Consider the following 14,876-nt stretch of genomic DNA (forward strand, 5'->3'; position numbering starts at 1 on the left):
ATTGTACCTCCTATGTTCACATCCAAATCATGAATATAAATGACAAAAACAGTGGATCCAGTACTGATCCTTTTGGCACACCACTGGTCACAGGCCTCTAATCTGAAAAGCAACTCTCCACCAGCACACTCTATCTAATATTTTTGAGCCAGTTCTATATCCAAATGGTTAGTTCTCCCTATATTCCATGAGATCTAACCTTGTTAACCAGTTTACCATGAGGAACCTTGTTGAACGCCTTACTGAAGTCCATATTGCTCACGTCCACCACTCTGCCCTCATCAATCCTCTTTGTTATGTCTTCTGAAAACTCAGTCAAATTGTTGAGACATAATTTCCCACACACAGAACCATGTTGACTATCTCTTATCAGTCCTTGTCTTTTCAAATATACGTGCATCCTGTCCCTCAGGATTCCCTCCAAAAACTTGCCCACCACAGATGTCAGGCTCACCGGTCTGTAGTTCCCTGGCTTTTTCTTGCCACCTTTCTTAAATCATGGCACCACATTCACCAACCTCTAGTCTTCCCGCACCCCACCTCACCTCACCTCTGACAAACGATGATCCAAGTACTTCAGCAAGGGGCTGAAGTCACCGTCAATTTCCCCACATTCTGTATTTTTCATGTCCTTCTCCCCAGTAAACACTGATGGATAATACTCATTTCGTATCTCCCTCACCTCCTGTGGTTCCACACATAGGCTGCCATACTGATCTTTGAGGGGTACTATTCTCTCCCTAGTTACCCTTTTGTCCTTAATGTATTTACAGAATCCCTTTGGCAAGCTCTTTTGATCAAACCTTTTTTATGTCCTCTTTTTGCCCGACTGATTTCCCACCCTCTTAAGTGTACTCCTTTTGCCATTTTATTCTCTTCTAGGGATTCACTCGATCTCTACTGTCTATATCTAACATATGTTTCCTTTTTTTTTCCTTATCCAAAACCTCAATTTCTCTAGTTATCCAGTACCTTTCATGAATGCAAGTTACTTCCATGATCTATACAGTACTGTGATCCTCGTTAGCAATTGGTCAAGTTGCACCCACCTGCTGAAAGTTTAATGAAGATTTGTAAATCAAATGTACGACCAAATTTTAGACCTTTTTTTAAACTTAGTTTCCCACAGTAAAGTTCCAAAGCTTTCAACCATTATTTTCTTATTTACTGCTCCTTGCCCAGACCAAAACAATAGGTTCTATTTTATATGTATATCAGTTTGACACAGGTCTACTGAGTTCTAGATCAACATTGATATCATATTGTGTGTTGGAACCAGTAACCCCACTGAGTGATGCTCTTCATTTATTTTCCTAGGATATATTGGTATTTGTTGTGGAATATTTCCAAGTGTTGTATTAGGACATTTGTGTTTCCAGTACTAACTAAGAATAAAATTTGAGAATCAGGTTACAGTTACCATGAATTCTTTGCCTTTTACCAAAGGAAATTGAGTTACTGGCCCCACTCAGTATTGTAAGAACTGAAAAGTTCATGATTCACTTGTCTAGCCTGATCCAGTGTTCAAGCAGGTCATGATCTTTGCCCACATTGCATTATCTACCACAGCTCTATGCCCTTCATTCTTTGACTAAAATTCTGTTAATACCAATTCAAGACTTTAACTGGACCTTCAGATGAACAGTGTTATCAAAAGTGTTCCAGATCGCCCTTTGCGTGAAGGATTGCTTCCTGACATCATCTGTCAATATCCAGGTTTGAATTTTAAGGTTATGGGTCCTTGTTACTCCTCCCAGAGGAAATGGCTCTGCTTTCAAATCTTTGACTTATCACAACACCTCTGTTAGATCACCACAAAGGTCTGCTATGCCCAGGAGAATGCAAAGCTGATATTTGCAACATCTCATCATAATTCTAACCCCTATTTGTTTCTGTAACGTTATGGTGAACCTGCGCTGCACACCCTGTAAGAGGTATTAGGCCCAGAACTATGCAGTATTCCAGATATGGCCTAATCAATTATGCCAGGCATATGAAAGCTGCAATTCTGAACTTAGAACGTAGTGAAAAGAATTAGAAAGAATAATCAGTACTGTAAACAAAGAGAGGAGCTTCCTCATTTGCAAATTTTTTTTGCTTAAAATGGTGTAACTGAATGCAGATTGAATGCAAATGACTGTTTTGCACTGTACAGTTCCAAGACCACAGGTATGTTCGGGTGCAAGTTTGAAATATTTATAGCTATCTGTTACTTAATAAGTTACATTATCTCTTATCTCTAGTATTGTTTGAAATTTTGAACATTTGCTTTCCTGCATGATTCCTTGGATTAAATGCTGCATGGTTTCCTCCTGCAGGTGACAAGTTCCAAATCTCCAAGAAAGAGAAAATAAAGCAGCGACATGAACGATGGCTTCAGAGTGAGTACCACTCCGTATGTCTCATTTTCACCCAATTCCTTTTAAACCCGTGTGTTTACTTTTAAATACACATCAATGGCAATTAAATACAAAAGCGAGGAAATGAGCTGGAGCTTTAATTGGGAAATGGGTAAGTGAATAGATGTACATGCAGCACCTATAGGACCTGTCGATGCATGAACCTCTTGAGGACTGCTCACCTCAGGAAGGGTGTTTTTGCCTTAGGGAGTGCAATTGTTAAACTGGTTCCTGGCATGCGATAGATTGACCGGTTTGATCTGTGAGAAGCACCTTAAGAATTTGCTGGGCAATTTGATATTCAGCAGAGTTTAGAGGAATACAAAATTATTTCATGGAAATGTTAAAATTTATGAGGGCTTGACAGGGTAGATCCTGAGAGACCTTTCTTGCAGCTGAAGAGTCACGTGTGATATAAACACTATGCTATTCTCTTGTTCAGCATATTCAATCATAAATTGAGAGACCTGTTGACACAAGGAAGTTGGGAAATGTGGAATAATGCAGGCAAGTATAGCTAAGGTATAAGATCACCCAGGATCTTGTTAAATGGCAGTGTTGGATGTAAGAGCCAAATGACTGGTTTTGGTTCTTTGTGAAATTATATTACATTGGTCATTTGGTCCAACCAGTCTACTTCCGTGCTGCATATCCAATAATCATGTTTTTGCTCCTCACTTTCATTTTGACTGCAATATTTTCCTTTTGAGTCTGCTGTCAAAACTAAGATTTTTTGGATAATTTAACAGCAAGAAGTTGTCATTTTATAAGTTTACACGATGAATGGGGTAAGCAGATTTTTTTTTTGCCTTGTTCAGGGATGTGACCTGGGTCAGCATTTCGTGGACCTACCTAATTTTTCTTGAGAAAGTGGTGCTGAGTTGCTGCCTTGCAACATAGTAATCCATTTGCTGTAGTGCTCAGAGGGAGCAAGTTGCAGGACTTTGACCCAGCGGCAGTGAAAGAACGGATATGTATTTCAGAGTCAGGATGATCAGTGGCTTGGAGGAGAACTGGTGGTGTTCCCCTGTAACTGCTGCTCTGTCCTTTCAGATGGCACTGGTCGTGAGATTGACGGATGCTGTCTTTGTGAATCATTTGTTAGGTTTTGTCAATAGTGCACGTTGCTGCCACAGTGTTGGTGGGGACAGTGGATGTTTGTGTATGGAATGCAATCAAGAGCATTGCTTTGTCCTGGATGGTGTCGAGCTTCTTGAGTGTTGTTTGAGCTGCACTCATCCAGGCAAGTGGGGAGGATTCCACCACACTCCTGGCTTGTTCCTTGTAGCTCTGGACAGGCTTTGGGGAGTCAGGATGTGGGTTATTTGCTGCAGGCTTCCAAGTCTCTGGCGTTCTCTTGTAGCCATAGCATTTATTCAGCAAGTTTATTTCAGTTTCTGGTTAATTGTGACCCCCAAGATGATGGTTGTGGGGAATTGAGTTATGGTGATGCCATTAAATGTCAAGGGGTAATAGCCAGGTCCCCTCTCATTGGAGACGGTCGTTACATACGGTGTGAATCTTGCTTGCTGCTTGTCAGCTCAGTGTCTTATTGATTCCAATTTACTCAGGCTTCTTGATGCCCACACTCTCTCAAATGTGACCTTGATGTCAAGGACAGCCACTATGTCCTCATCTCTGGAATTCCGTTCTTTATAATCTGTGTTTGAATCAAGGCAGGCGACCCACAGTCTGAGTAGGTTATTGTTGAGCTTGACATCGTAGTTGATGACTCCTTCCATTACTTTCCAAAAATAGAGAGTGGATTGATGAGTCAGTAACTGGTTGTGTTGAGTCTGTCTTGCTTTCTGTATGTAGGACTTGCCTGAGTAATCTCCTACATTGTCAGGTAGATGCATATGGTCACAGAATGTTCTATGTTCTATGTCAGTGTTATAACTGTACTGAAACAGTTTGATGACAGTGCAGCAAATTCTGAAGCAATAGAAATCTTTAATTCTATTGCTGGAATGTTGACAGGGTCCATAGCCTTTTCTGTATCCAGCATTTTAATCTGTTGTTTGGTATCACGTGGTGTGAGCCGAATTGGCTGAAGACTGGAATCTGTGATGGCAGTGACCTCTGGAGGAGGCCGAGTTGGATCATCAACGGCACTCTGGCTGAAGGTTGTGATTCTTCGACTTATATTTTTGCAATGATCCCGAGGTTGTCCTCATTCTTGAAGGATGGGCACATTTTGTGGAGCCCTTCTTCAGAAGAATTGTGGGATAGTCTCTTTGACCACTATCGTGGACAGATACATTTGTGTCAGACAGATTGGTGACGCTGAGATGAAGTATGTTTTTCCCTCTTGTCGGTTGCACAATTCAGAACCAGTCTATATCATATGTCTTTAAATCAGCTCCAGGTGGAGGTTGGTGGGGTGGGAGGTGGGATTTATCAGCAGATTTCCTTGCAGGTATTTCACCTGATGCCATGAGACTTCATGAGGTTCAGAGTCAATGTTGGCTCCCAAGGCAACTTACTTGACTGTGTCACTGTCACTGTCTCTGTTGGGTCAGCTCTGCCTGTTGACGGGATATACCCAGGGATGGGGATGGTCTTGTCAGGGATTTGTCTGTTGGGTATGAATGTTCGTGAGGATGACTCTATGGAGTTGACAGGGCTGCATTTGCATTGTCATGGTCAAAACCAGGTGAATTCATTCTTTTGTTTAGATCCTGTGATGGTACTTGCAAGGCCGTTTCAGATGGCCTGGGACTGGAGTCACATGAAGGACAGATAGGGAAAGACGGTAGATTTCCTTCTGTTAATGACATTGGTGAACCTTATGGGTTTTTCCAAGAATTAACAATGGGATTCAGTCATCATTTGAATTTCAACTCCTATCCCCAGAGGATTACCTAGGTCTCTGGATTGCGAGACCAACAAAATATTATGACACTATCCCTTCACCACATTAGGTGGAAAATTGCAGTTTTTTGGCAGTTTGCCAATGCTCTGAGCCAGAGGGTGATTGTATATGTCATAGAATAAATTAGAAAATTACCCCTGAAAGGTACTGAAATTTGCATTCAAGCTATATCAAAAGAAGGTCAATCTCCAGAAGGTATTCTGGCATTCTGTCTTGCAGAAATTGAGATGATCAAACTGGCAGAACAGAAGAAGAAAGCCCAAGAGAAGCGCAAAGCCATCCCTGTGGTGGGAGACATGCAGCCACTTGCTGATGCACTGCCGGAACTGACAGATTTGATCAGTGCTAATGCTGTGGCTAATAAATCAAAGAGGTACTCATTGGTGTGATGTGAATATGTGACTAATTTATCATTTGTACTCTGCTTTGTCTTTTATATTCTACTTAACTCAATTTCTTAAAGATGTTTTGAATATCTGTATATCCGTTTATAAGACATTAACATGATGACATTGAAATCTCCATTTTACCCTAACCCATCTATCATTTAAATGTATTAGTCCCTGGATTGCATGGTAATTAAGAAGCAGATTGATCATTTTAAGGAGCAGGAATGCTCCACTTGACTCCTTGAGCCTTTTCTGTTCCACAACTGTGATTGATCTGCCCCTTGACTCAATTTTCCGTACTTCCAGGTCTCTTACTACTGTTGCTGAACAAAAATCCATCCGTCTGTTTTGATGTTTTCAATTGTCCCCAGCAGCTTTTAAGAGGGGAATGTTCCAGATTTCACCTCTAACTTCTGGGAAGTGTTTCCCGAAATCTTTTGATTCCAATCTGAACGGCTCTGCCCCTTTTCCAGACTTTGCCACCAGAAGAGTTTGTTTCTCACTGTCTACCCGACCAAATTGTTAAGATTTAAATCATATGGAATTAATTTGAACAGCCAAATTACACCAGCCCTTAATCTTCTATTCTTGAGGAATCCACCCATCTTAATTAGCTCACTGCAGGATTCCAATGTTTTACCCTGTTGTCTGCTTCATCTAGTGATTACTCTTTGAGTTAAGAACTTCCCCACTTTCCTGAGTCCCTTTAGCCTACTCCCGAAATTTAATTTGGTGTCCTAGGTCTGAGATTTCCATACTAACTAGCCAAGGCAACTTCAAGGCTATTTTTTCTTGAGCCTCACATCTCTTAAGACAATGTTTTCCAAACTTTGTCACCATGATCCTGTCCTGAGGCTCGAAAACTGTTGCGACCCAAATGAGGGCAATCAGTGGTCGTAGTGGTGGTTGATGGCCAGGGCAGGAGAGTCATGTCGGAGAGAGATGGGGTCTTGTGAAGGTGTGGCTTGTTTGATCAAGTAGGCGTGCAACTGTTAGAGCTCAGTCAGAGTTTTCGAGTGGCCATGGCCTCCCACCTGCCTCTATTTGGAAAGCTACACTCTTAAAGCAGGAACCAGCCAGGCTACTCAGTCTCAAACACTTGATAGTGTCCCATGTTTCGTAACTTTTAAGGCTTGCAGATTGCTAAAAAGGGTGATGAGCACCATGACAGGGCGAAAGTGAGGACTGCAGGTGCTGGAGGTCAGAGTCAAGATGAGAGTGGTGCTGGAAAAGCACAGCAGGTCAGGCAGCATCAGAGGAGCAGCCCTCAGATGCTGCCTGACCTGCTGTGATTTTCCAGCACCACTCTAATCTTGATGAGCAACATGAGCAGAAATGGTGAAATTCAAGCAGAAAAAAATTCTTAACACTAAAATAATTTACAGAATTGGATGGAGCAAGATCCTTTCAGAGTGAATGCGCAGGAAATTTCCTGTCGCTTTAACAACCTGTGGCAAAGCAACATGCAAAACGAAACCTCCCAAGTTTCAGCAAAAGCTGAAAAATTTGCAAACTGATGTTTCTAACATGGTACAATGAAGAGGATTCTTCCTAATGTTATGAACTAGTACGACAATGCCTTCTGCAAGGTGTGCAGAGTTTCTCATTTTGTGTTGAGCTATAACCTCTCCTCTTCAGCTCACCTGATTTCTCTGACATGCAAGTACAAAAAGAGTGAACTGTATCATTGGGGAATGTAAAACCCTAATTTAGGATTTATTTTATTCACAGATTGTGCAGTCTTTATTGGATGACTGAAGTCAAAATGCTTGCACACATAAATCAAGTTTCATAGACATTTATTTCAGTTAGTTATTTTTAAGATTGTTATTAAATGAAGCCAGTACATCTTTGAAAGTGAGATATTGCTTTTCATCATACTTTACTGAAGATATTAGTTTTGTACACGTGCAGTCATGGGTTTTAGTCTTTGTGTGTATAATGAAGTATTTGCACATCTGCTAAGAGAGTGCCTCAAGAAAACAGGATAATCTAGACTGATAGTGTGGCAAGGAAATTGGAGCTTGCTTGACAGTTGTATTCCGTTGTCAATGTTGTAGAAGATTTAGTGTCCTTTGTTCTGTAACCCTGACCGAAGGAATTTTGAAAGTTGAGTCACATCTGGCGGTCTGTCATGTTGTTCTCGCTTCACCTAAAAGTGGTCTGCAAATAGAGTTCAGTTGGCACAAACAACTCTGATGGAACCATTAAATGTTGCCAACAGTGAGTCCAAGTGTTTTTATTTTGTCAGAGACCGTTGCAATACATTAAATTCCATAGATAGTACTGGAGGATGGTTTTGTTTCTTTCCCTGTCTTAATAAACTGAAATACATGTTGTTAGTGAACCAAAATGAAATAAAACCAGTGGTCAGAGCAACAGAAAGCATAAATTCAAAACTCTGGTTTTATTACATGATATGCAGCAGATCTCAAATACACTGTGATCCCAACCTGCAAACTGGTCTTCCAGCTGTAAACATGTAAGGAATTTTAGACTGCCTCATACAATAAAACCAATTACCTCTGTCTCTCCCATTCAAAGCTGTCTTTTCATAGGCCAGTTGTGAGCATAATGGTGGTTGTGATGTTTTGCATCACATTTCTCAGGTATTGATGGACAGTAGAACGTGACTGCTCTCGGAAAACCTGACAGCAAAGGCATTTGTGAAAGAGGTGCAGAAATGGTCATGATCTAGGAACAGCAACAGGGTGCTCGACAAGTTATTGCAGTACAGAAAATGATACAAGAACGTTGCAAATAGTTTTGGCAATGACAGGTTTTATCATAATTCCAGCATCAAGACACCTCTGCGCTGAGATGGAAAGCTGTGTCGAGATGCATTCGTTTCATGAAATCATTTTTACTGAACTCTATCATGTTCATCTGCTTAAACATTGCTTGTTTTTTGTTAATTTTCTGACAGTTCAAAAAAGAAACCCCAAACAACACCTTACAGTAAGATGCGGCATGCTCAAAAACGGAAACTAATGTAAGTGCCTTTGTTGTCTGCTATTAAAAATTTCAGTGCTCGAAGTGTTATTGGTCTCATTTCAGAAGGGTTTTTCAATGAATGCTAATACCCATAACTCAGAATATCTGAAGACCGAGCTAATGATTTTGAGGAAAAAGAACTTGCATTTATATAGCAATGTGGTCAACTTCAGGATGTCCCAGTCAAGGAAATAGTTGTGAAGTGTAATTGCTATATTAGAGTCATATGATAAGCAGTATGAGCAAGGTCCAACCAAAATCAACAACATTGCATACTTTAGTGATGTTTGATGAGGAATAAACATTGGTGAGTGTACCCACACAGCCTACTTATTTTTCCCCATGTAGTGACATAGAATTTTTTTCTTTGATCTCAGTGCTCAAACAGGCATCATCATAACCTCTCAATGAAAAGACAGCACATCTGGCAATGCAGCCTTACTTGCTTATGCATTAGCCTGCCAGCCGACAAGTTGTGTTCAAATGTAGAGTTGAAATTCAACCTCTGCTTGCAAGTAAGACAACCTGTCTGCTTTCTAATCCTTGAATTGTGATAAATCAAGTAGTCCAGTTTGTAAATCCTTTTTGTTCATATGTCTTTTCACATATCCCAAACAACCATGTTTTATTTGGCATCTCAGCTCTGTCTTTACCTTGTTTGGAGCACATTAAATTTGAACTGGGAACTAAATGCACAGGACTAAACCTGAAATCGATGCAGCTCACAGATTGAAGTCTTCCTAGTTTAGTAAATATTACCTTCTCCGAGGATATAGCATTAGAGATCCAGCAAGAGTTTTGCAAATGTCTTACATTCTCCGATCTCACTGTCTGAAATAAAATGTGAAATATAGTGGTATAAGAAGATTATTTGGCATTTGATTCTTCTCATAAACTGCAGAATTTATACTGCCCTGACATCATTTAATAGATTGTGGACTGCCGGCAGATTGAAGGATTGGCTTAATCCGTTTAAAAGGCGCTGATTATTTCTTTGATCTTAATTAGTAGCATCATGCCTTTGAAATGAAAGGACTGCTTTCTCCTCGTATAGATTTGCATGTTGAATGAGTGTCAACAAACTGGTTATAACTTTCAATATGATCCTCTTTGCTGGAAAGAACAGAATGATCTTGTCAGTTCGAAAGTAAGCTCCTATACTTGGTCTGGAGTCATTTGTAAAGGTAGAGGAGCCATTGCTATTTCACATTGTTATTTTATTTTGCACGATGAGAACACACAAAGAATGCTAATTGACTGCAAGAAAAGCCGTTGCGTTCTTCTTTTCTGGTCAATGGTATCCACTGTTTTGAAGGGTTTGGCACGACATTATCATATGTTGCATTGTACAGATTATTGAGGGGTAGAGACCTTGTTAGCCTTTCCAGATTGTGTGCTTCTGTGTGTGAAAGAGACAGAGAAAAAAATCAGAATTTGTGATGGAGAAAATAACTGTGAGCAAACCTCTGCCAGAGAAAATTCTGTTCTTCCTCTTGGAGGACAAAATAAACCAAGCAAAATATTACTCAAAACTAAATCAGCATTATTCAATAGAGATATAACATTTCACAGCTAACATTCCAATAGTCAGGACCAAGCCTGGAGTATATTTTATCGATTTTTTTTTGTTTCATTAAGTGCCAATCCATCTTATCAGATATTTTTCTCAGGAAATAAACAGATTTGACTTAGTATTTTACTGATCTCCCACTGCATTTTGTCCATGAATCTGCTACTCTGCAGAGATTTTCTGCTTTGATTCAGCTTTAAACACAGTTTAATGTTGCAGTCACGCACTGTGGTGATGCTGTCATCATTAAAAGAAATAGCCCATTTGAACCACATTATCTGTGTCAGAAGGACACGAGGCTATCTGTGTCTTTTGCTTTTGTCAATGCATAATGTAATGATCGATAGTCAATGGCAGGCACATACAGTATACAACTTTGTGTTATCATCAATCCTCTTGCAATTTATTCTCCCAGGAGTTCACAGCAGTTACAATAACTTGGGATTTATCAATTTTGTTAACTTTTTGGAGTTAATTCATATGTCATAACTGTGATTTAGTCTTTATTTCTTCATGCAGAATTCCACAGACAATCTGCTAAACAAATATCTAGAGGATATTTTTGTGTTCGTTTCAGGAGAGGCCTGGGTGGCATACCTTCAATGTTTGAAGGACCAATTAAATTGCACTTTAGGTGCACTGAAGGCAGTTTCAGATTGATACTTATCACTCCTTTTTTCTTTACCCAAAAAACCTATTTATGCTGTCAGTCTACCTCATTTTTTGGATATTTTATTGATTAGTTTCTGCCTTGGGGAGGATACTAGTTTGTGGTACAATTGAACCCACAGATTGTAAAGTAGTCTTTGATTTTGTATCATCGGTACTAATTGAAGGTGATGTCTGTTTCGATCTTTCCCTTGACCGAACTGATCTTGTCCCACACTGTTCACTGAGATTTTTGGAATCATTGCACATGTTAAATTACATACGTTAATGCTCAAACTAACCACTTCTATAGGGTCAGCCCTGCTCTGGCACTTTAGGCAAGTATTTCATGTCAAACTGAAAAGTCAGCGTGAAGAAACTTCAAGGCAATTTGATCAACCTTCTCTTTACCAGAAGCGTAATGAACATATTGAGTGTTAGAAACAAAATTCCCAGCCAGGGCAATTAACGTGACCTGCAAGTTCTTGAGTGCTTGACTCCCCTCGACTGAGACTTTACACTGAGAATGGGTTTGGTCTAATGTGACAATCAGAAACCCCATAACTGGAAGAGCAAGAGAGGCATCCGCCAGAAAGTATGTACCTGCAACAATTGTAGGCAGAGCAACTGAGGGAACCTCTGGTCTTGATAGTCTTGTCAAAAACCCTACCAGCCCTTCTGTTTCCTCTGTTTTAGAAACCTTGGATGACAGGAATTGGAGTTGATAGGGCCAGGATTTCCCTCCACCTCATAACATTTTAGTGTTAATGCTCAGTCATGATCTGCCAGGGTAAGTCAGGGCCATGTAAGGAGTTTGAGTGTGACTATTCCTGAGGTTCTACACAAAGAGGAAAGGATCTTATTTTCTGTTAATACCAAAGGGACTGAAAAGTCAAGATTCCCACTTCTCAGGGAACTTCTCTAAGAAAGCTAGTCTTGGTCCATCTGATGGATTTAGGGGCTCATCTATTTGTTTAATTGCTTGATGTTTTTTGCATATGACAAAGATAGTCCAAAGTTTATTTCTTCACACAGTTCATATAAATATTGTTTGGTGTGGCTACAATTTCATTTGATTCAGACCAGCTTAAGTATCCATGTGTGCAATTTGTATTTGTGGGTGTTAGTTTCACTATTTTTAAAAATGATATCAGCAAGTAAGCTTGTGTGAGCATCTCTGCTAAATTCCTCACTAATCATATTTGTATTGACGGTTTTCAATCTCCTTGTGTTGGTTGCTTGGCAAGTTTCCTTGGTATTTAACATTCATGTGTTTTCTGTCACATTTCTATAGTCACTGATCTGAAGACCCAACATTGTCCAGCATTTTTGTTGTCTAACCAGTTTAGTCCACCTCGATCATGTGCTGTTCATTTCTCATGTTGTCACCTTTTGAAGATGCAGATGTAACATTTAACTCTACCACTAGTACATTTATTGCCCACTAACCTAATTACTTTCAGAAAGGAAACAAGAGGTGGCTCAGTGGCATTTAAGCAAGAGTTTTGAGAGTTCCCCCACCAGATCTTTGAGCATATGACCTAGGGCTGAATCAGGGGTTGACAAGCTTTTTTAAAATCATTTGCTTAAACTTAAAGTGAGAGTTGCAAAAGTTTAAAAAACTGACATTTATAAGCTAAATACTTGAATTGCCATGCTTCTGCAGTAAAACACATAACTTGTATTTCTTACAAATAAAATGCATCTATTAGATTTAAAGAACCATTGAAACATTACAGGATAGAAAGAACCTATCCAGCCCATCATGGTTGTGCGAGATGATTTTGGAAAAAAAAATTCCCATGTTGTAGAAACTGGTTGTGCTGCAGCTGCAGAACCAGGTACCATTTAAATGAACCAAAGCTTCATGTCTTTACGATTGAACTGGGCAGGGAATTCCAGACACGCCACCTTTTTGGGTGAAAAATATTTACCTCCATGCTGTCTGTAATCTTTCTGTCTATTGTGTCCATTCTTTCCAAGCTGTCAATATTTTGTATATCCTGATTAAGTCTGTGACTCTAAGTCTCTCAGTATGCTCTTCGACCCTCGATGTTGTGCCAGCCTTTTACCCTACTCTAAGATCAGACTAACCTACATACCCTTCATTGTACTATGTTCCATGTGCCTATCATCTGTTGGTCTCTTCAGGTCAAAGGTAAATCACCCAGGCCTGTCAGCAGTCTTGTGAAGAGTAATATCTCCTTTGTGAAGGTGGATGATGCAATCATTTCTACTTAGGAGTGTGAAATATTCAATACAGTTATTATAATGTGAGAGCAGTTGACGTACTGCCATCCTTGAAGGTGGACAAATCACTAGTGCCAGATGAATTGTATCCTTGGCTTCTCGAGGATGCTCTGAGTATCATTTTCAAATCCTCACTAGACGTAGGTGAGGTACTAGAGGATTGAAGGTCTACAAACATTGTCCAATTATTCACAGGGTGCAAGGGATGTGCCAATTAACTGTAGTTTGGCCAATCTGACTTCATTGGTGGTCAGGTTATGAGAATCAATTCCTCTGCTAAGAGTGGTATCTTAGGAGAGAGGTGGCAAGATGGAGGAAGCAACCAAAATGAGTGGGAGGGTAAGGAATGAAGGGGAGAGTGAAAATGGATCAGTAGAGGAGGTGACAAGTGGGATTGTGTTTTGTGGAGTGAATTGTGCTGGTCTCAGTGAGAACATATTAGCACAAATCAGGACGAGGCCATTCGGCCCCTTGAATCTTCTTTACCATTTGATAAAATCTGTTTGTGACTTCAACTGTACTTTTTATATCCTCACAATAAGCCTTACCTTCTCAACTGACAAGAGTCGTCAAACCCAATCTGAAAAATGTTCCATGACTTTGCTTTCATTGACTGTGAAGAGCATTTAGTCTGTCTGCTGCAGGTCTGCTGCAGGTGTACTGCAAATTGATGTTGATCAATGAAAACCGCACAATGCAGAGACTTGTTTGCTCGCATTTCATATATGAGAAATTTATGATACTTCTGCTCGAGGTTTGCTCATTATAAGTACAAAGAACGTTTGTGGTTTTTACAATTACATGAACAAATGTGGTGTTGATTGTTTCCAGATCTCACTTGGAATCAGAGCTGACAACATCAGCCTCTCAAGTGAACAAAATTGTGGCGGTGATGTCATTCAGCTGTGCATCACCTCATTTCCCATTTCTGGGTTGTACTTTCTGACTGGTTATGGTGTTTGTTAATGGTAGCTGATGAATTTTTGTGTGGTTTGCTGTTACGCTGATGCACTTTAGCCGCTTCCTCTGCCTCTATGCTGATCATGTACTTGTTATTGCCTTTCAGAGAGGAGGAGGTAGCCAGGTTCCAAGCTAGGATTGAGGATACTGAATTTAAGGCCAATCCTCTCGCTGTCATTGGTGAGCATCTTCTCAAACGAATGAGGCAGGAGGATGAGGATCTGAAGTAAAAGCTGAAGCTGTACTCCCAAGCCAATCTGGAAAATACCCTGATTGTCACCAGTGAACATTTGAGTCATCAGCAAATACTGGACCCAGATAAATATTTTCCAGATTTATGCTGAAAATGCTGATTGTCCACAATTTTACAGGTGATGTACCTTTTGGAAAAGCTGAACTTACTTGCACTGTCCAGCTAATGGAAACCTAAGATCAGGCAGGATTACCCATTGGATGTAGAGGCATTGAAAATGGGCAAGTAGGAGAAAACTCTATGTTCTATCAAAAATTATCGTAATTATTTCTGAAAACATTTCTAAAATATTTTTGTTTAAAAATAATAAAGTTTAGTTGTTCCAATTTAATTTTTGGCTGCTGATTTCTTTGTTCTGGCCACATGAATTTGCAGAGTTCATAATGCAGGTTTGCTGCCTATGGTCGAGCTGACAATCTGCTGAAGCTGAGGTAAGTTTTTAATTTCCTTTATGCAGTGGCATCTGGAATGTTGAGCTGCTGTGAAGCAGATTTTCCCCTTATTGTTGTGGCTAATCAATTCAAACACTGGTGTATCA

The 14,876-nt window shown here is 40.0% G+C and overlaps 1 protein-coding gene across 1 annotated transcript in view; it reads left to right on the top strand.

The window, feature by feature from the left end:
• Positions 1-14,669, top strand: part of slx9 (SLX9 ribosome biogenesis factor) — an 87,952-nt gene extending 73,283 nt beyond the window's left edge. The window contains exons 3-6 of the mRNA XM_060828080.1: positions 2,319-2,381; positions 5,494-5,647; positions 8,590-8,655; positions 14,192-14,669. Coding sequence (XP_060684063.1) covers positions 2,319-2,381; positions 5,494-5,647; positions 8,590-8,655; positions 14,192-14,315 — 407 coding nt within the window. The 3' untranslated portion in view covers positions 14,316-14,669. The remainder of the gene's footprint in view (positions 1-2,318; positions 2,382-5,493; positions 5,648-8,589; positions 8,656-14,191) is intronic.
• Positions 14,670-14,876: the final 207 nt, after the last annotated feature.

The sequence above is a fragment of the Hemiscyllium ocellatum genome, chromosome 7, assembly GCF_020745735.1.
Source record: "Hemiscyllium ocellatum isolate sHemOce1 chromosome 7, sHemOce1.pat.X.cur, whole genome shotgun sequence".
Lineage (NCBI taxonomy): Eukaryota > Metazoa > Chordata > Chondrichthyes > Orectolobiformes > Hemiscylliidae > Hemiscyllium > Hemiscyllium ocellatum.